At 43.1% G+C, this 21,430-nt stretch overlaps 1 protein-coding gene across 1 annotated transcript in view; it reads left to right on the forward strand.

Moving 5' to 3' along the window:
- The window catches only part of faf1 (Fas (TNFRSF6) associated factor 1), a 216,769-nt gene that overhangs the window by 10,376 nt on the left and 184,963 nt on the right, over positions 1-21,430 (forward strand). Inside the window, exon 2 of the mRNA XM_028812460.2 lies at positions 469-537. Coding sequence (XP_028668293.1) covers positions 469-537 — 69 coding nt within the window. The remainder of the gene's footprint in view (positions 1-468; positions 538-21,430) is intronic.

A 21,430-nucleotide genomic window follows, 5' to 3' on the forward strand; every position in this document is an offset into this window, starting at 1 on the left:
TCGTGCTCATGAAGAACAATGCTGGTAAGTCACTTTTGTTGGGGACATCTATTAATTAAAGAATAACAACAACAGGGAACTAAACAGGCTAAGTCACAACTGTACGCTTTACTCACGTTAAATCGCAGTACTGGGAAGAGCAGCAAATATGTTTTTGAGGTCATCTGTGTGCCACCGCAAACACTTTACATTGTGGATTATCACTGCATACACAAACTGTACATTTGTCTGTTTTTAGTCACATTTTTTGTCATTATGGGGTTACTATGGGATGCATATAATGGGATAAGATGAAGGCCAAACTTATACTGGTGTAATTTCGAGTCACAGTTAACCTGGCATCCTTGGGGTGTGAGGAGATACCCACAAAGGCCTTGGGAGGGCAGAAATGCTGGGAGTTTACGGCTCTATGTGTACTCTAAGCAGTGGGTGACATTTTAAAATGATTTCTTCTTTTGTCTCTTGTAGGCATGTACTGGTATCGACAACATCGCAGAGGCAATTGCTCTTCTGGAACTGAATAACTGGGATTTAGTGGTGAGTCAAACCCTCTGATATTAATGACTTGAATTTGTTTTGTCTGGTGGTCCCTCCATCCCAACACTTCCAGCGTGTCTGTACTGGATAGCAAAAAATGATGTGCACCATTCTGGACACTATAAAACCAAATTATCCTCGCCTAGGTGGGTTGGTTTAGATGCCAATGACCTCCTTTTGTGTGTGTAAGTAACCAAAATCTAAAATCCATAGCTGAGGCTGACATCTCATAAAATGACAAAAACATCAAGAAATGGATGTATAAAGTGCTGGCCCTCAGGAACAAGTACTGGGGCTGCAGCTTAAACGAGCGGGATAAGCATATAAAGCAAAGCTGGTCACATCTGAGGAGGATATGAAACTGGGGACTGGCAGATCATCTGCCGTCAGGCGAATCATCACAGACGGACCTGAGTAGAACGTAGACTTTGTAGGCAAATTTGTGACAAATGAAATTGTATGTAAGTGAAGGTAAGGTGTTATGTATAGGGAATCAAAAATTTTAGATTTGAATGTGCAATGGAGGATTGATATTTGACAGCATATCTTACAAGAAGGACCTGAGGGTCGAAGGTGACTCTTCACTTTCTACATCTAGACGGTGGACAGACAGACAGACAGACAGACAGACATGATCACAAAGGCTATCAGGACGCCAGGTTAGACATTTGATTCGGAAAGTATTCAGACCCATTCACCATCTGCACACTTTATTATACTATAGAATTAATATTCAACAGACACATTTACCATCACTACTTGCCTGGTAATCCATATTGGCAAAATGAAAACATTTTTTCAGAAAGGTTTGCAAATTTATTAAAAAATGAAAAGCAAATCTTTCATTCGTAGAAGTGTTCAGAACCTTAATCAATTGCTTTGTAGAAGCCCCCTTTGACAGCAATTCCAGCTTCAAGACTTTGTGGTTAAGTTTTTGAAGTTGCACCACAGCAGCTGGTTCACTTCCTTGTCAGGAAGTATATATACACACAGACAGCTGATCCCAGTGGCTTTGCCCACATAGTAGTGAAACAGGACAAACTTTAAAAATCAATTAAAAAAAAAAAAAAAAAAAGTAATAATTTGTATTGAGAAGAATCCAAGGGCCTCTTGATATACAATATTTTTGGTTTTGCTATCCGGGTGAGAATGTAGTCGTGATCTCTTTCTCAAAAATGTTAAAAGTTGCCAAGGTATCTCTGGCCAAGAGGAAGGTCGGTACGCTCTGACATCAAACGTTGCTACTATATCTGATTGTGTTCAGCTCTGACGGGAGAGCATCCCCCCGTGTGGGGAGAAGAGCACATGGCCGTGATATCTCTGCCTGTGAGCAGCTACCCTCTAAAACACACGTCACTCTGATCTCTCTCTCAAAAACGTCAAACATTACTCCTTAACAATCTCTAGGTGATACCTGTTTGTTCAGCAGACATTATCGCTAGCTAACTGGAGGCAAGGTGCACTCTAACACGTGGTGAGAGGTACAACGAATCGAACAGAGGCTGGCGTGTGAGTGAGGAGGGCCCTGCCCGGCTCCCTACTCCTGATGCCCCACTTCCCCCTTCCATCGGCCCGCAGCCTCTGTCTTGGAATCGCGCAAATAAATCAGTGCTGCAACTGAATATACTACTTAGCACAATGAGACAAGTGGCAAAATCAACTTGTTCAAGCAAATTATAGAAAAATCCGTTAAGTAGTTCTGTCATGAAAAGCGGCCAGACCTACAGACAGACAGATGGATGTTGGATTTTATATATATATTTTGACATGAGTGTTTCAAGTCCCGCCCTCCTCTCAGCCATATTCAAACACGCCCACGGTCCTCTCACATCTCATTTGTGTGAATGCGTTTGACAGACACAGTTTCTGCTCTCTCACCTCTTATAAATTTTTAGGTTTTCCTCACTTTAAGTTCCCAATTAAAGAAGACATATTATGTCCAAATCTTTTCAATCAATTTTATCCTAAAGGGATATGAACAGAAGAAATGAGTATACGGGCAATCCTTGCACAGAGAAACGATGAAGTCAAGTGAATTAACGCGAAAATTGCCGATTGGTTACACGGCAAATTGGTTAAATGCGTATCAATAGACTCTGCTGAAAGAGTTGGTGTTGATGGTGTGGAAGATGAAAACATCAACTTACAATATCATGAAGAATAACTACAACTTGTTAACACCATCTGGTCTCCCACCGGCCAAATTACTGTTGAAAGAAGGACGTATCCAAGAAAGGTAATGTAGTCCATCTCCAGCGGATAACATTAGACACCAAAGGAGATCTTGATATGCCTTTTGTATTAAAACGTTAACCGTTTCCCATTAGAATAGATTTTGCAAAGACAATTAACAAATCTCAGAGACAAACATTTTAAAAATTCAGTTTATTTATTAGAGAGAAACAAAATTCTCTCACAGGCAGTAATATGTTGCATTGTCACGATGTAAGTCCAAACACGGAATCAAAATTCAATGTGATATTGACGAAAATTTTATTCAAAAAATTGTTTTTACTGAAGTTTTACAGTAAAAGTGTAAGTTTTAAAAAAATTTTTGTGTTAATTTCAAAACCAAACAGAACAAAATCATATAACACAACAAAAAACTCAAAACACAACATGAAACATAATTAACTTTCAAATTATTACACTTTACTATTTTTTACTCTGGTTAATTACTCGCTGTAATATAAAAGTTAGTTCTATTATGCATATGTTACAATTCCCATGAAAATAGCAATCTGTTTAAATTGTACATTCAGATCTTCATATATGAGCAGCTGAACTGCAAAGGGGCTAGCATGTAGCACAGGCCCGGGAGTTGGCGAGCGAAGCGAGCAGGGGGCAAAGCCCCCTAGTGTATATATAATATATAAAAAAATGTTTTTAGAGCTAACACTTTAGGTAATACCTCTCAATGTGCAATACAAAAGCTTAGTAACTGCTATTTTAGTTTTTGGAGTTACGTGGTATTTCCTGATGTTCTAAGGTAGTGGTGACGGCCAAATAGGTCTTCATTCCGGACAGAGCACGATGGAAGAAAGTTATATGTACAGAGTGTTTTACATATTGCAAGAGGAAAACCTAGCAACTCCACTGACCAATGAGGAAAGACCGCTTACAAATGAGAACGTCAGATTACAATCACATGATTTAAATGCTGTGACTGTGTGATTTAAATGGCAGTTGTTGTTGATTCATGAAGAAACAATGTTGTGTACGTGAAGCTCAGGAAAACTGAAATCTATAGATTGTTAATTACTGTTTCAGAGGGTACTTCAGCTCCTATATTTGGTACATTTTCCTCTTTTACTTGTCAGAGAGCCACTCCTGATGGCTAAACAGATCCGCAGTACAAAGTATTGATATGAAGCAGAGTCGTGTGTGTGTGTGTGCGTGTGCGTTTGTGTGTGTGTGTGTGTGTGGCAGCACCTTTGTGTCTGATGCTGACTGTTCAAGCTATGGCAGCAACTTGCACAGTCCTCTGCCATGACTCGCATCAGCACACATCTACTGTGTGAAGTCAGACCAAGTCAGCTATGTAATCTTTGTGACCGTAAAATTAAAAAATGCGGGCAAGGTATATCAAAAAGTCACTTACGTTATATAGAAATGATATGAAATAAAAAGGAGCTGTGTAAGCCATTGTGCACAGTTAAGGAACAGGTACAGGTTGTTCACTTAACAGTAAAAACGACCTCACAGCTGCGTTTTCCGGAGGTTTTAGTGATTCAGTATTTCTCTGACATTGTCACTGCAGTGCCCTGCTATCCATCAACATTCATTGCAGCCGACAATTTTAGCTTGAGACCACAATGTATATTTAACTCTCTAACAGGTACTACTTTTAAAAAAGTATGTTTAAGTTAATGTAAACTACAATTAACCATAAACCATTCATAACTAACAATAGGACCATAAATTAAATTTTGACATCACTGGAGTATCCGGCGCCTATGAAAACAATTTCAGCGATGATAAGCCTATTTGGCCTTCGTTTTTAATTATACGATGTTATAAAATGCTACAAGCAAACCGGTATTTTATGTAGTGTACTAACAGATTGCCTTCTGTTCTTACTGTTATTTTTGGATATGATGCATTGTTACAAGCACATTTACAGTTTATAAATACTTTTCAAAAAAAGACTAAGACATACCTTTGTAAACAGGTATTTGTGTAATTGCAGGCTTTAGTTATTTTAGATATTCTAGAGAAGTGATGTCCAGAGACATGCAGGTTAGGTGGATTGGCGATACTAAACTGGCCCATGTGTGTGTTCACCCTGTGGTGGACTAGCGCCATGTCCAGGGGTGTGTCCAGCCTTGTGCTCCGTGCTTGCCAGGTTAGGCTCAGTCCTTGCCTGTGACCCTGTGCAGAACTTACGTGGGTCACAGAATGACTGACTCGCTAGATAAGTGATGTTTGCTGTTTTTAGTTTTATATTATGTGTATACAGTTACAAACAGAAATATTCAATCCCCAAAGATTGTAAGGATTTACCAATGAAAGGTTTTTCAAATAGCTAGATTTTGCTTTGGGTGACTTCTTTATCGGTTGGGTTATGCGTAAAATCAGCAAAGAAAATGTATCATGTAGTATTTGTGAGTAACAGGGTATTTTATTAATACAGCCATGTCACAGTTATTCAACCCCTATATAATATTGCTGTTGTTAAACTTTCTGCTTGGTTTTATAGCGTAAAGTGGAGCTGAAACATAATTGAGACTTTGCCAATTCAGTGGTGATCCTTAACTGTTTTGAGTTGTGATGCTTATATAAAAACCACCCATGAAGGTGTTGAAGGTTAGTTGCACTCATGGGTAAGGCTTAGGAGATTTCACAAAAGCTGAGAGGGCAAATCATTTCATTGCACCTGAAGGACATTGGGTATAAGAAGATCTCCCAAAAATTGAACATTCCAAGTAGGGATGGTCTAAGCTATCGGCCGCCGATCAAAATCTGCCGATTTTCACTAAAAATGACATAATCAGTAAAATGGCCGAGCACAAAAAGTAATACTTTCACCCTCTGCTTTTTTTTTTTTTTTAAAGTTTATGGTAATTTAGTTTCAGTGCTCCTTTGAGAGGTAATATGGTAGTTGAGCCAGCATGTAAACTTCATGTAGTGTAAACAAAGAGCAGCAAGCGGAGTCTCGTCTCATCAGTGAGCGAGAGGTGATTGTTTTATTAGACTTTATGTTAAACTGAAAAAAAAGAGTGACCGGAGAATTCGTTTTGTGCAGCTAGACAAAAAGCAAGAAAAGCTACTTTCAGGAATTCAGGCCTTTATTTTGTGGGTTAAATTAAAGTGGAAAAATGCAGAAGATTGGGTTTTTAATTCAAAATAGAAAAGATAAAAACAAATTTGAAATGGCTGCTTTGTAAACAAAAGGCTTTTTTAAAGATTTGTACTGTGATTATTACTTATTGCTGTGTGTCATACAGCAGAAGTACAGTACTGTATTATTAAAATAGTAATCTGTATTTATAATTACACCTGAAGAATTAGGAATGTCTAGTTGATACACTGAAAGAAAAACACACCTGTGTAAATGTAGTAAATGTGTACTTTAACAGCAAAAAAGCTGTAGTGCAAGTAATGATTTCAAATTATTAAAATATATAAGTGCATGTATATTTACATTTAAGCAGCATTTAATTGCAATTAATATCAATTAATTGTGTGAGAATTTGTGTGTGTGTATATACAGTATATATACAGTTGTGCTTGAAAGTTTGTGAACCCTTTAGAATTTTCTATATTTCTGCATAAATATGACCTAAAACATCATCAGATTGTCACTCAAGTCCTAAAAGTAGATAAAGAGAAACCAGTTAAACAAATGAGACAAAAAAATTATTCTTGGTCATTTATTTATTAAGGAAAATGATCTGTATATGTGTATTTTACTTGTATAGTAAGATGAATGACCATTAGACATTGGGAAGGTTTGGGGCAGCCACCCGTATAATTTTTCGCAGTTGCAAAAACATTGCAAAGTTTACACAACCGAGTCCAAAACAGAACTGCCTTATCCACAAGATGGCAGCTTTAAAGGCCAGCAGGGGAAGTGATGTCATCAGGACTGGAACCGAAAGTGACGTTGTTGGCTGCCCCAGAGCCGGGTGGGATTTTCCTAGAATGGTCTGCAAAAGATCGAGAGGGAGAATTAGTGTACTTCGCCACCCCCTGGTCCGGCGTGGAATTACATGTACTCAAACCCTTTAGTTGTCTCCTAAACACGCGTGTGTGACAATTATATATCCATCCATTTTACAACCCGCTGAATCCGAACACAGGGTCACGGGGGTCTGCTGGAGCCAATCCCAGCCAACACAGGGCACAAGGCAGGAACCAATCCCGGGCAGGGTGCCAACCCACCGCAGGACACACACAAACACACCCACACACCAAGCACACACTAGGGCCAATTTAGAATCTCCAATCCACCCAACCTGCATGTCTTTGGACTGTGGGAGGAAACGGGAGCGCCCGGAGGAAACCCACACAGACACGGGGAGAACATGCAAACTCCACGCAGGGAGGACCCGGGAAGTGAACCCAGGTCTCCTAACTGCGAGGCAGCAGCGCTACCACTGTGCCACCGTGCCGCCCTATATATATACACATACTTTTATACTTATACTTTTTATATATGTTGTTCAAAAAATGGTGAAAAACTACTTTATTTTAATTAAGCCTTGTTTCAGTGAGGTACATTACAGAAGAAACTAAACAATATGACAGCTTGTAATTATGAGAAGCATTTTATTTTATGCCATACTAGCTGTCCCCCGTGGCTCCGCCCACGTAGTAGTGAAACAGGGCAAACTTTAAAAATCCATCCATCCATCCATTTTCCAACCCGCTGAATCCGAACACAGGGTCACGGGGGTCTGCTGGAGCCAATCCCAGCCAACGCAGGGCACAAGGCAGGAAACAATCCTGGGCAGGGTGCCAACCCACCGCAGGACACACACAAACACACCCACACACCAAGCACACACATAAAAAAAAATGCAATTCTGGACAAGCGGAAAGTCGTTACGCTCTGACATCAAACGATGCCACTGTATCTGATTGTGTTCAGCTCTGATGGGAGTGTGTCCCTTAAGTGGGGAGAAAAGCATGTGACTGTGATATCTCTGCCAATCAGCAGCTACCTTCCAAAACACACACAGCTCTGATCTCTCACTCTCTCAAAAATGTCAAATGTTATTCCTTAACAATCTCTAGATGTTAAATGTCTGCTGAACGCACAGGTATCACTAGCTAAGAGGAGGCATGGTGCGCTCCAACACGTGGTGAGAGGTAGAGTGACTTGAACGGAGGCTGATGGGTGAGTGAGGAGGGCCCCACAGCCTCTCTCTTTGTGCAAATAAATTGGTGCCACAACCGAACTATGATGCTTAGTGCGATGAGAGAAGTTGCAAAATCGACCGGAATGTTTAGGCAAATTCTAGAAAAAAACCCCAATCTAAATCCACTAAGTAGTTCTCTTGTGAAAAGTGGACAGGCAGACAGGCATTGGATTTTATATATTTATACGCTATACAGATGTATAATGGATAGTTTTTGGTTGAGAAATAGATCGTGGAATGTCCTGGAGTGGCCTTCTCAGTCCTCAGATTTAAATCCCACTGAAAATCTTTGGTGGGATTTAAAGAAGGCAGTTGAAGCACGGAAGTCATCAAACATCAGTGAGCTGGAGGCTTTTGCACGTGAAGAGTGGGAAAAGATTCTAACAGAGGGGTGTAAAATGAACAAATTGAAACTGTCCCCAGTGTCACAGCTCCAGAACACGCTGCATGCACTCTACTATAGCGCCTCTGTATACCAAAGATTTTCCATTGTTATGTCCCTGGAACATGCCACGCACCGCCTGTTTGACAGCTCTTCAGTCAGGCGATGACCCATCACGGGTCCAAACTCCCTTTTATATGAGAGAGAGAGAGAGAGAGAGACCCCCGCCCTCTGCCACTTCCTGCTCTCCTCTTTGCATCTTGTGTCCGCCCCTTGCTGGCTTGTGTGGCTGTGATTGGTCCGTTTCTATTTGCAGGTTGGCTGCCTCGTTTGACACGTTCAGCAGTGCTCTGATGTAGCAGGTGTGCCGTTTCTCCTGGGATTGCTTTGTGGTCCAACCGGTTACAGATCCTTCTGTTGAGTCATCACAGTATGTGTGTATGAGAACATAAGAGGAGACTATTCAGTCCATCAAGCCCATTTGTTTAGCTAATAGCAAGCTGCCCCAATACCCTAGAAGGTCTGTGTCTTGGTAGTTTGTTCCAGAGTCCCACAACTGGCATGGTGTGTATGAATGTATTTGTTGTATATGTGAAGCGCTTTGTGACTTTGTCTTTGAAAGGTGCTATATAAGTTAAGTTTGTTTACTTAGTACTGCAGCTGATGACTGCACACAAGGGGAATGTCCATGTCACGGTGCAGTAACAGTCCTAATGGTGGCTTTCTGGTGGCTGAGTGGTCTGAGCCTGTTAAAGCTGTGCCAGGCTGGTTATTATTTCCTGCCTGATTCTAGAACTGCGAGTGACTTTGCATTGTAATGGTTGGACTGATGTTCAGCAGAGCATCTCATTGGACGTGAGTTTCGTATGTTCATAGTGAGGGGCCTTGATCGTATGTTAGGATCTGAGCATTAATTGGAGTTATTTATTTATTTATTTTTAGGCTTCATTTAGCTGACGCATTTACTGAATGTGACTTGACTTGCCACTACACAGCTGCATGCAGACGTCTCTCTCCGAGGTTTCATTAACTTGTGAGTTTTGTAGGAGGCTGGTACTCCCTACAACAGTTTCTGTTAACTTGCAGCCTTGACTTATTGCTTAATCCTCACACCCACACACACATTTACACTGTCACAAGGTCAGGTGCCAATCTGAAACAAAAAAGAACAGTGTGTGAAGTTGGGTGGGCGGCATGCAGGTGTGTCGTAGTGTGGTGGAGTGGCTGCATGGTGTTAATGAGGTGGTCAGCAGATCGTGTATTCACACTCGCAGACACACACAGTCCAGCCAGTTGCCTTGTTGGCACTCCTGGGCACTTAATTAAGCCAATATTCCAAAAGACAGGCCGAGCAGCATCGGGACGAGGTTGGAGGATGAAGGAAAGTGAGCTTCAAGGCAACATGGGATGAGGAGAAGGTGGCAGGGCGGTTTGGCCCCTGCAACTAAGCAAAGGCATTGGCACTCCAGGGGGGCTTCCCATGTGAGCTTTAGTGTAAGAGCGGGGACTTAGATTGACCCTCTTGAGATCCAGGTAGCGCAATGCAGTGTACGGGATGGTGAAGGGCCAGCTAGGTGGGTCTCGGCCGAAGCCGAAGAGGGCAGGTAGTGACGAGAGTCGGTTAATGGTGACTGCAGCAGGAGGTGACAAGCAGACCAACTGGGGTGAGCAGGAGAGTTGGCGAGAATGCCGCGATTGTCTTGCCGAAGAGGGTAACCTTATGCCGTGAAGTCTTTGGGTTTTAAAGTATTTATTCTTTTAAAGCTCCACAATTCCACTGCCTTTATTTTTTCCAAGGACTATTTAATGACTTCTTTATTAGTTTCTGCACTGCACTTTATGATTTGGCTTTTGTTTTAATAGAGTTGGACTGTACCCATTGACTGTGTAAAACTGTTTCACTCGCTGTTGTGCCCATCTGAGCTACGAGTTCCTCGGGGGGGCATGCAGCCTTGGTGCCCCTGACAATTATGGCTCAGCCCTTGGGCCCCCTGGCTCTGTATTACGTTCAATTTGCCTGCCCATGCTACACTCAAGCTTAATGTCAGTCACATCGAAATTTCATGCAACCATAATTACATTTATGTAATATCGTATCGCATGTCGTGTCTCACGATGCGTGGAGGGTCTGGTAGTTCTGAATTCAAATTACTAACAGAGTCAATGTATCTTTCTGCAGTGTTTTTGTTTCTGTCTGTCTATCTCATGATGTGATATCAGTGATCACAGTGCCGAACTTCGGACCTTAACATTTGCGTCATTCATGTTCTTGATGTGAATCACCTCATCTTTCAAATGATGTGATGGATCCTTTGAATATTTTGCATCTAAATTTGCCCAAGAGGCGTGCTCATGCTCCTAAAGTTTAAAATTGGACAAAGGAAAGGCGACGTGTGTTGTTTAGGCTTTCAGAACGCCCGGACAAGTCTGAAATTAAGGAATCCATCATAACGTGAAACGTGCCTCTTCTGGATCTTGGGATTCCTGATCATCTGCTTCTGCGTCAGATCCATCGGACTCAGTTAAGACGTCTTGGTCTTTTGTGACGCCGACCTGATTTGAACGCTGCAGGGATTTCCAATTCATTTGCCGTAGCTTTAGAGAGCCCCCCCACTGCTCAGGCCCCCTGGCGGTGGCTGTGGGTCATGTGGATGGTTTTATGATGCCACCAAGATATTGTTCCCCCCTGAGCCACACACACCCCTCTGAATGGGTGACAGAAGTACAAAACTCTCAAATATCAGACATAGGCCACACTTAGTTTGATTTCAGTGCAGACGTGATATCCGCATACAAACATGTCAATAAAGAGGAAGGCAGCACATTGTTATCTGAACTATTAGAACAAGAGTCTGGGGTTTAAAAGTGAAGAGAGGCCAAGACCCTCGTCATTTTAGCTGTGTGCTGCGTTCAGAGAAGAGGCTCAAAGCCTGGACAACCAGATAAATTCCAATAAAATAGCTCAAAAATGCTAATAGACAGGCAGCCAGTGAGCAGCAGGCGGCATCAGCTGCTCTTTTTATTTATTTATTTATTTATTTATTTTTTTCTGTCATCTTACTCAAATACAAAAATAAATCCCATAAACGACGCAGTTTCCTCAGACCCCATCTTTTGACCCTGCTTCTCTCCATATCCAGAACATTCTAGCAAGGTTTTGGTTTTAAGATGGAATCTCATGCCTGACTTTCAGTGTTATCTTTTTCATAGTTGGTCTGTAGATGTTAATGCCTTCCAGCCCATGTGGCGTTTGATGTCCTCTGCGTAGTAAGGGCTGAATGCTTTTTGTTGTGGATTGGCAGTTCAATAAATTTTTCTTTAACCTTTTCTATATTTTTGATTGATAAATATTTGTTATTCGTTTATTTTTGGTAAAGATTTGTGTTATGTCGTGATGTAAATTATTCATTTGTTCTTTTTGCTATTGCTTTTCTGAAGCCAGGTCTTAGCTGTGAGGCCTACACGTCCCTTTCCCCGGCCACACTTGCCAACTCAAGGTGTTCCCAGGCAATCGGGAGATAGAATTCCCCCCAGCAAGCCCTGGGTTTTCCCTGGGGTCTCCTCCCAGTTGGTCGTACCTGTAAAACCTTCACAGGGAGGCGTGCAGGAGGCATCCATATCCGATGCCCGAACCTCCTCAGTTGGCTCCTCTTGATGTGAAGGTTCAGCCGTTCTGCTCCAAGCCTTTCCTGGGTGTCTGCGCTTCTCACCCTGTTTCTAAGAGAGAACCCAGCCACCTTGGGCAGAAAGCTCATTTCAGCTGCTTGTACCTGCAATCTCGTTCTTTCGGTCCTTACCCAACGCTCATGACCACAGGTGAGAGTAGGGGTGTAGATCAACTGATAAATCGAGACCTTTGCCTTCTGACTCGGCCCTTTCCTCACCGATACAGATCGCTACAGTCAGCACATACGCTATATTGCCAAAAGTATTAGGACGCCTGCCTTTACACACACATGAAATTTAGTGACATCCCATTCTTAATTCATAGGCTTTAATAGGAGTCGGCCCACCCTTTGCAACTATAACAGCTTCAACTCTTCAGGGAAGGCTTTCCACAAGGTGTAAGAGTGTGTTTATGGGAAGTTGTGACCAGGAGATAGATAGATACTTTATTAATCCCAAGAGGAAATTCATATACTCCAGCAGCAGCATATTGATAAAAAACAATATTAAATTAAAGAGTGATAAAAATGCAGGTATAACAGACAATAACTTTGTATAATGTATCACAAAAATGAGACATAAACAGATGAAGGTTTGGGGCAGCCACCCATATAATCTGGTGTCCTGGCTGCAAAGTTGTTTTTTATCAATACAGAGCACTGATGTGCATACAACGGAGTCCAAAACAAGACTGACAAATAGGGAAAAGGTGTAGACTTTTAAAGGGGAGGACAGGAGGTGAGGTCATAGGGATCTGGCTCATGTTCTTCAGCCATTGGTTCGAGCCCAGAGGTGACATCACAGGGGCCGGAGCCGATAAGGTCTTCTTCCATTGGCTCTGTCCCGGAAGTGACGTCAAGAGAGCCAGGTGAAATCTCTCGAGACTGGTCTACAGGCAAGGGAAAAAAAGAGTCCGTGCACTCTGCCACATCCCGGCATGCCTCAGAACTGCCTTCCCTCAAGCCCTTTAGCTGCCTCCCATGTGCATGTGTGTGACAAATGTTAACGTTTATCCCCCCCGAGTGGAATTGAAGAGTCACATAGTGTGGGCCTGGTTTGGATTTCATCCCGAAGGTGTTCTGTCGGATTGAGGTCAGGGCTCTGTGCAGGCCAACAATCTCCTCAGTCTGTCAGTGGAGCAGGATGGTGATAGCAGTCTGTCGCTGAAGCTGCTCCTCTGTCTGCAGATGATCCTGTTCAGTGGATGCAGTGGATTCTCCATGTTTGACAGGAGTCTGCTCAGCGCCCGTCGCTCTGCCACAGATGTCAGACTGTCCAGCTCCGTGCCCACAATAGAGCCTGCCTTTCTCACCAGTTTGTCCAGGCGTGAGGCGTCCTTCTTCTTAATGCTGCCTCCCCAGCATACCACCGCGTAGAAGAGGGCGCTCGCCACAACCATCTGATAGAACATCTGCAGCATCTTATTGCAGATGTTGAAGGACGCCAGCCTTCTAAGGAAGTATAGTCGGCTCTGTCCTTTCTTAAACAGATCATCAGTACTGGCAGTCCAGTCCAGTTTATCATCCAGCTGCACTCCCAGGTATTTATAGGTCTGCACCCTCTGCACACAGTCACCTCTGATGATCATGGGGTCCATGAGGGGCCTGGTCCTCCTAAAATCCACCACCAGCTCCTTGGTTTTGATAGTGTTCAGGTGTAGGTGGTTTGAGTCGCACTATTTAACAAAGTCCTTGATTAGGTTCCTATACTCCTCCTCCTGCCAACTCCTGATGCAGCCCACGATAGCAGTGTTGTCAGCGAACTTTTGCACATGGCTGGACTCTGAGTTGTATTGGAAGTCCGATGGCTAAACAGGACCGGAGAAAGTACAGTCCCCTGCGGCGCTCCTGTGCTGCTGTCCACAGACATGTCAGACATGCAGTTCCCGAGACACACTTACTGAGGTCTGTTTGTAAGATAGTCCATGATCCATTTGTGGATCATTTGTGAGCATTTGTGAGGTCAGGTACTGATGTTGGACGAAAAGGCCTGGTTTGGATTTCATCCCGAAGGTGTTCTGTCGGGTTGAGGTCAGGGCTCTGTGCAGTCCAGTCAAGTTCCTTCACACCAAACTCGCTCATCCATTTTTTTATAGACCTTGCTTTGAGTACTGGTGCAGTGCAGTCATCTTGCCCCAAACTGTTCCCACAAAGTTCAGAGCATGAAATTGTCCGAAATGGCTTTGTATGCTGAAGCATGCATTGAGAGTTCCTTTCACTGGATCTAAGGGGCCAAGTTCAACCCCACACCGTAATCCCCCTCTCCACCAAACTTGACACTTTGGCACAATGCAGTCAGGTGAGTTCCGTTCTCCTGGCCAAACTCGTCCATCCGATTGTGTGATTCGTCACTCCAGAGGACATGTCTCCACGGCTGTAGAGTCCAGAGGCGGTCGGTGGGCTTCACACCACTGCATCCGACGCTTTGCATTGCATTTGGTGATGTCAGGCTTGGCTACAGCTGCTCGGCCATGGAGACCCATTCCATGAAGCTCTCACTAGATAGATAGATAGATAGATACTACGCACTGCTCTTGAGCGTTTGGAGGTCTGTAGCTATTGACTTTGCAGAAAGTTGGCGACTTCTGCACACCTCAGCCTGCGCTGTCCCCGCTCTGTGAATTTACATGGCCTACCACTTCGTGGCTGAGTTGCTGTTGTTCCCAATTGCTTCCACTTTGTTATAATACCACTAACAGGTGACCGTAGAATATTTAGTAGCGAGGAAATTTCACAAATGGACTTATGGCACAGGTGGCATCCTATCACAGTACCAGGCTTGAATTCACTGAGCTCTTGAGAGCGAGCCATTCTTTCACAAGTGTTTGTAGAAGCCAGCAGTCTGCATGCCTCGGTGCTCGATGTTATACACCTGTGGTCATGGAAGTGTTCAGAACACCTGAATTCGATAATCTGGAGGGCGGTTCCCCAATATTTTTGGCAATATAGTGTGACTGCGCTCATCTCTCTGATCCATCTGTCGATCTCACCATCCCTTTTCCCCTCACTCATGAACGAGACCCCAAGGTGTGTAAACTCCCCCACTTGAGGCAGCACCCCCCCTCTCTGAGAGTGATATTAATGAATTATCGTTTATTTTGATTTGACTCTAGTGCCATCTTGCTTTTGTTATAGATGCCACTATTTTGTGCAAGATTGAGTCTGCGGGTTGTTAGGTTAATGTGAACCAGAGGTCGTGTTGAGTGACATCATTGGTGTGATGATATTTAAGCTGGCTATTCGCTGTCTGAGTTTGGTTACTTCTCGTGCTGCCTAAAGTGTTTCAGATTTTGAATGAAATGGCCGCAAACATAACCTCTGTTTCTTGACTATGATTGCTGTCAACGATTTTTGGTTTAGATATATCTGAGGCTTGCTGTCCTGATATTGACACCACTCATTTATTGGCTTATAATTTATCTTCTGACCTTTTCAAAACTTTATCTCCATGGATCGCCGTTGAACTTTTATATATGATATGATATGCATTCGCCGGCCACTTTATTAGGTACACCTGTTCAACTGCTTGTTAACACAAATATCTAATCAGCCAATCAGGTGGCAGCAACACAATGCATGTTATCATGCAGCTATCAATGCATGCAGCAGCATGAAACTGCTGGGATTTGCACGCACAGCCATCTCTAAGGTTTACAGAGAGTGGTCCGAAAAAGGGAAAACGCGCAGTGAGTGGCAGGTATTTGCTGGGCAAAAATGCCTTGTTGATGTCAGAGGTCAGAAGAGAATGGCCAGACTGGTTTGAGCTGAAAGAAAGGCAACAGGAACTCAAATAAGCACTCGTTACAACCGAGATATGCAGAAGAGCAACACACAACACCTCAAACCTTGAAGCAGGTGGGCTACAGCAGCAGGAGACCACACCGGCTGCCACTTCTGTCAGATGAGAGCAGGCAACTGAGGCCACACTTCACCTTCATTCACCAGTGAAGATCAACAGCCATGCTTGATGTAAAGATATGGAGCCAAACACCAAGGTGTGCCATTCAGCGTTAACCACAGAAAGGCAGCACCTGCAAGGACTGTACAAGACCCCCAACTAGTGCAGCCTGCTTGGTAGTCATTTAGGTTTTCATCTTGCACACCTTTCACAAACACCACCATATTTAATGAGCAGCCCCACGGAGAGGTGGTCACGAATTGACTCCAATGCTTGCTTCGTTCCATTCAAGGGGTTCAGGGTGCAAGTCCTAGTAAGAGTGCAGAGGGGTCCGTCTAAGCCCTGGGAAAATCCAAGTGAATGTTTTCCTTGGCCGGCAGCTGAGAGCCGTGGTCAAGACTTGTTTTTGTGTAAGAGTTTTCTTTATTTATCTATCTAGTTATTCCATCTTTCGTCAATTGAAAGAGGCTATTCATGGCGGAGAGGCGAGCTGCGTTTCCGGAGGTGTGCATTCAATCCCCCCCCCCCTTAAAAAAAAAAAAAAAAGAAAAAGTACACTGGGGGTGGGAGGTCTAATATCTGCTTATATATCCTGTAGGAGGGCACCTGGAGGGCTTTCAGAGTTGAAATGTTGTCGGTGACTCACGCCTTTTCATCCTTTTAGCTATATTTAGATGTTTAGCTGCCGCTGCTGCAGCTCTCCTGCTGGCAGACTTTCAAAGGCCTCCAGACCTGCTGAAGCGGTGGTTAGGTGCACCTGCTAATGTGATGATGCAGCAGCTTTCCTCCATAGTGCGGGGACAAAAAGACCACTGTGCTCCCGAGCCATTGGCGATTTTGTTTTGAGAGCGGAGATCCTGCACGTGTGGCCTTCCAAGGGTGCAGAACTAAAGTTACAGCTTACAGGTGTCTCGTCGGCCTCACTCCACAGTGTTCCCATTTTTAGGGTCTTAACGTCGGCTCCATTGCGTTTATTTTTGTTTAGCATTCTTCAGTGTAACGAGGGTGACCTCTTCATTGTAACAAGGGGTGACCCACCCTTCCTCTGTCACGACTGCCACCAACTCGAGTTCGTGGCAGAGACTTTTTTAAAAAAAAATTTATTGCACACAGCTACCTTTGACAGGCTTCTTGTCCACACCTATTATCTACTTCAGTATCATCACACTGGCTCTTTCTGTTGTGTCCTCTGCTTCTCTCCAGGTCTACTCCTGACTCTGACTCACCTGGCTGAAGGCCACATCACATTAGACCACTTTTTCAACAATTTGCACTTGTCAAAGATTAATTGTGCCAAAATTAAATGTAATCCAACATGTTAATTATGAGGGGAACATTTCATTTTGCTTCAGTTTCATTGCATCATAATTTAAAATACATCAACCAAACAATCGATCGCTTTTCACTACAGCACATAATTTTATTGTCAGTTTAAATAGCAATACTAACGCATATTGCATTTTAGTCCGTGTCTGTAGATCGCATGTCATAACTTAAAGCAAAGCAGATGTGTTGCATTTCGATTCAGTGGCCAGAGTCGGGGGGAAAAAAAGAAGTTAGAGGGACAAAGTTGTTGCAGAACTCGTCACAGCTGTTGAGCCTTCACACGTCCTTCACATCTTCAGTAAGTCTGTGCTGGGCTGATGACATCACTTCAAGAGGGGACCACCCAATCAGCACGCTAATTGAAAGGCAGACTCATTTATGGTACGCCCTCTGGTTCTGCTGGCGGTAGTGGTGGAGGAGATAGATAGATAGTTTTGTCTTCATTATCTATTATATATAGTGCCTTTCAGGTCGGTCAGTTGGTCGGTCTGTTGGTCCGTACTAATGGAAGTTTGTTCCTCATCATTTTAGTAAGGTGTCGTTGGACTGAACGGATCATGACTGAAAAATATGAAGGAATTGTGTGATGCTGTTGAGTAGTCCGGTTCTGCTGGCGGCAGTGGTGGAGGAGAAAATGAAGACAAAACTATCTATCTATTACATAATGACTTTCACGTCGGTCGGTCAGTCGGTCTGTGCTAATAGAAGTTTGTTCCTTATCATTTTAGTAAGGTGCCGTTGGACTGAGCGGTTCACGACTGAAAAATGTGAAGGAATTGTGTGATGCTATTGAGTAGGCAGGGGCCAAAAACCCAAAAGAAAGCCCCTTATTGAGTCGATTCCTCCTCTTAAGTGGTAGAGAGGTGCTCCTAATAAAGTGGCTGCTTAAGTGTACGATGAAATTTTAGGTGAAATAGAGTACAAGAAAAAAAATACAAGTTTGCTGTTGCCAGTTGTCATAATATCCATTTTCTGGATTTATTTTGGGCCCTGAATTATCAGGGATCAGTTCCTGTGGTTTATTCTTACAGAGAGTGAGTATCGAGAAAGGTGTTTTTAGTTAACGTCTCGTTTTCTTTAATCACGTAACCGTGACGGTCAGGACTGTTAAGTCACCGGACCACAAATTCATTTTTCTTCATCCCTCGGTGGATAAAACAACTTCCTTATTTCTCTTAGCGGTTGTTTGTTTTTCTCTCAGGTTGGGCCTAGTGGTGGGATTGTCTGACTTTGACTCTCAGTAACATCTTACTCCTTGGTTTCTGGTTTCCTGTTTGATTTTTTAACCCTTGCCAGTCTTAGACCACATCGCAGTCTTTTTTTTTTAAATTTTCCTTTTCTTTCCATATATAGGTGAATTTCAATAAATTAGAATATCGGCAAAAAGTTAATTTATTTCAATGATTTAATTCAAAAAGTGAAACTCCTATATAGTGGGTATAGAAAAGAATCCCCCGCTTCGAAATATTCCCATTTTATTTGCTTTACACCCTTAAATGAAAACACACAAACTTAATATTTTGCCAGCTTTACTTACTCAATGCAATCTCTAACATCCAAGTGAAAGATATCACAGCTACAGTTCAGAATAATTTTAAGAAATCAAAAACAAGACCTACTGAGATTAATAAAGGACCCCCCCCCCCCTTAAACTCAATCAGGTGTCCGTGCCCCCCATTCCCATTACGGTTACTGGCTTCTTTCCACCTGTGATCAATTGTAATGAGTGTGATTAGTGAAGCTGTTCCTGGACCATTCATTCCCTTGCTTGGTCATGCGACTGACAGCACACAACTGACTATGGGTGGCAGGCCACTTTCAAAAGATCTCAGGGTCCGAGTTGTGGACAGACATAAGGCCGGAGAAGGAGACACCAAAATCTCAAAGGCTTTATCAATCCCAAGGAGCACAGTAAAGTCCATCATAAAGAAGTGTTTGGTACCACTAGGACACTCCCTGGATCCTCCAAACTGGATGAAAGAGCGAGGAGGAAACTGGTAAGAGAGGCTACCGAGAGGCCAATGGCTACTTTGAAGGAGTTACGGGATTTTCTGGCAAAGAGTGGTCATTAATGGTGTGCAGGTGACAACAATTTCACAAGCGCTCCTCCACCATTGTGGCTTGTTCAGGAGTGATATATTTCAAGTGTAAATATTTCAAAGGGGGGGGGGGGATTCTTTTCTATACCCCCACTGTATTATATAAATTAATTACACGCAGAGTGATATATTTCAAGTGTTTATTTCTTTTCATTTTGCGGATTATGGCTTATAGCCAATGAGAAAATCAGAATATTGTGAAAAAGTTCAATATGGTAGACTCCTGGTGCCCCACTCCACTCATCTAATTAACCCAAAACCCCTGCAAAGGCGTCCTGAGCCTTTAAACCAGGGGTCTTCAGTCACAGTCCTGGGGGGCCGCAGTGGCTACAAGGTTTTCTTTCCAGCCAGTTTCCCAATGAGTCCTCAGTCCTTGCTGATAATGAAACTTGGTGTTTAACTCTACGGCTTGTTAGCACTTTTATTCATCAAAGACAAATTTAATTACATTTTAGATCAGGGGTCCTCAATGACACTCCTGGAGGGCCGCAGTGGCTGCAGGTTTCCACTTCAACCAATTTTTTAATTCGAGCCCGTTTATTTACTACTAAATCAAATTCAGTTTTGGGCTTAATTTTAGTTCTTTTGCCTGTTACAATTCAGAACCCTTAATTCCCTATTTATTTTTAGCAGCTGTATTTAAAATTTTAATTGTTGCCTATTTTGTTAATCAGACATTAGTTATTAATAAAATCCAGAGAACCAGTAAACCAGCAGCTCTCCAGCCAACATGCTTCCTTTTAAACCTGTGCATGTGCACCATTAAAAGTGTGCAGAAGCCGAGAGAGGACGTGCAATATCGATATTTTTAAAATTGTTTCCTCGAAATAACGGACTAATTTTATTGAGATCTTGAGAAAACAAAAGGTCTTGTTTTCTCAAAATTATGAAATAATTCTATCTAACGTTTAATGTTTAGCTTATTGAAGCCACATCCTGTTTGAAATGGCAGACGAGCAGATCTGTATTGATCAGCGCGGCACATTTTCGTTTGTTTTCTCGAGATCTCGATAAAATTAGTCTGTTATCTCGAGGAGACAATTTAACAAAAATAACGATATTGTCCTCTCTCGGCTTCCATAAAAGTGTCAGTGTTTAAAAAAAAAAAAAAAATGTTTAGAAATAAATGAGAGGGACATTGGAAGGAGTGTTAAGTTTAATTCTGTTCTAGTCCACAAAACCCATGGATAATGCTGTCTGGGAAAGAAACTCGACAGCGCAATTACAATTTCTCTTAAATGGATGAAAGCACTAACAAGGCATACAGTTAAATACCAAGTTTCATTATCAGCAAGGCCCGAGTCCTAATTAGAAAATCAGTCAGTCAGTCATTGTCCAACTCGCTATATCCTAACACAGGATCACGGGGGTCTGCTGGAGCCAATCCCAGCCAGCACAGGGTGCAAGGCAGGAACAAATCCATGGCAGGGCGCCAGCCCACCGCAGATTAGGAAATCACTTGGAAGGAAAACCTGCAGCCACAGCGGCCCTCCAGGACTGTGATTGAAGACCCCTGCTTTAAATGGTCTCCCAGTCTGCTTCAGTAGGCCACACAATCAGACTGCTGACTTGACAGTTGTCCAGAAGACAGTCATTGAGACCCTCGGCCACAAAAGCTCATTGCTAAAGAAGCTGGCTGTTCACAGAGTGTTGTAGCCAAGCATATTAATGGAAAGTCGAGGGGAAGGAAAAAATGTGACAGCAGAAAAAGGTCCACAAGAAACCGGGATAAGAGCAGCCTTGAGAGGATTGTGAAGAATTTGGGAGAAATTCCCAAGGAGTGGACTACAGCTGGAGTCAGTGCTTCAAGAGCCCACCACACACAGGCAGACGTGTGTATCCGGGACGTGGGCTACAACTGTCGCAGCATTCCTTATGTCGAGCCACTCCTGAACCAGAGACCGTGTCAGAAGTGTCTAACCTGGGCTAAGGAGAAAACGGACTGGATTGTTAACCGCTCAGTGGTCCAAAGTCCTCTTTTCAGATCCATTTGGAAATCAAGGTCCCAGAGTCTGGAGGAAGAGTGGAGAGGCACAGAATCCAAGTTGCTTGAGGTACAGTGTGATGATTTCGGGAGCCATGTCATCTGCTGGTGTTGGTCCACTGTGTTTTATCAAGTCCAAAGTCAGTGCAACCAGACGTCGACCAGGACATTTTAG

This window comes from Erpetoichthys calabaricus, chromosome 10 (assembly GCF_900747795.2).
Source record: "Erpetoichthys calabaricus chromosome 10, fErpCal1.3, whole genome shotgun sequence".
NCBI lineage: Eukaryota > Metazoa > Chordata > Cladistia > Polypteriformes > Polypteridae > Erpetoichthys > Erpetoichthys calabaricus.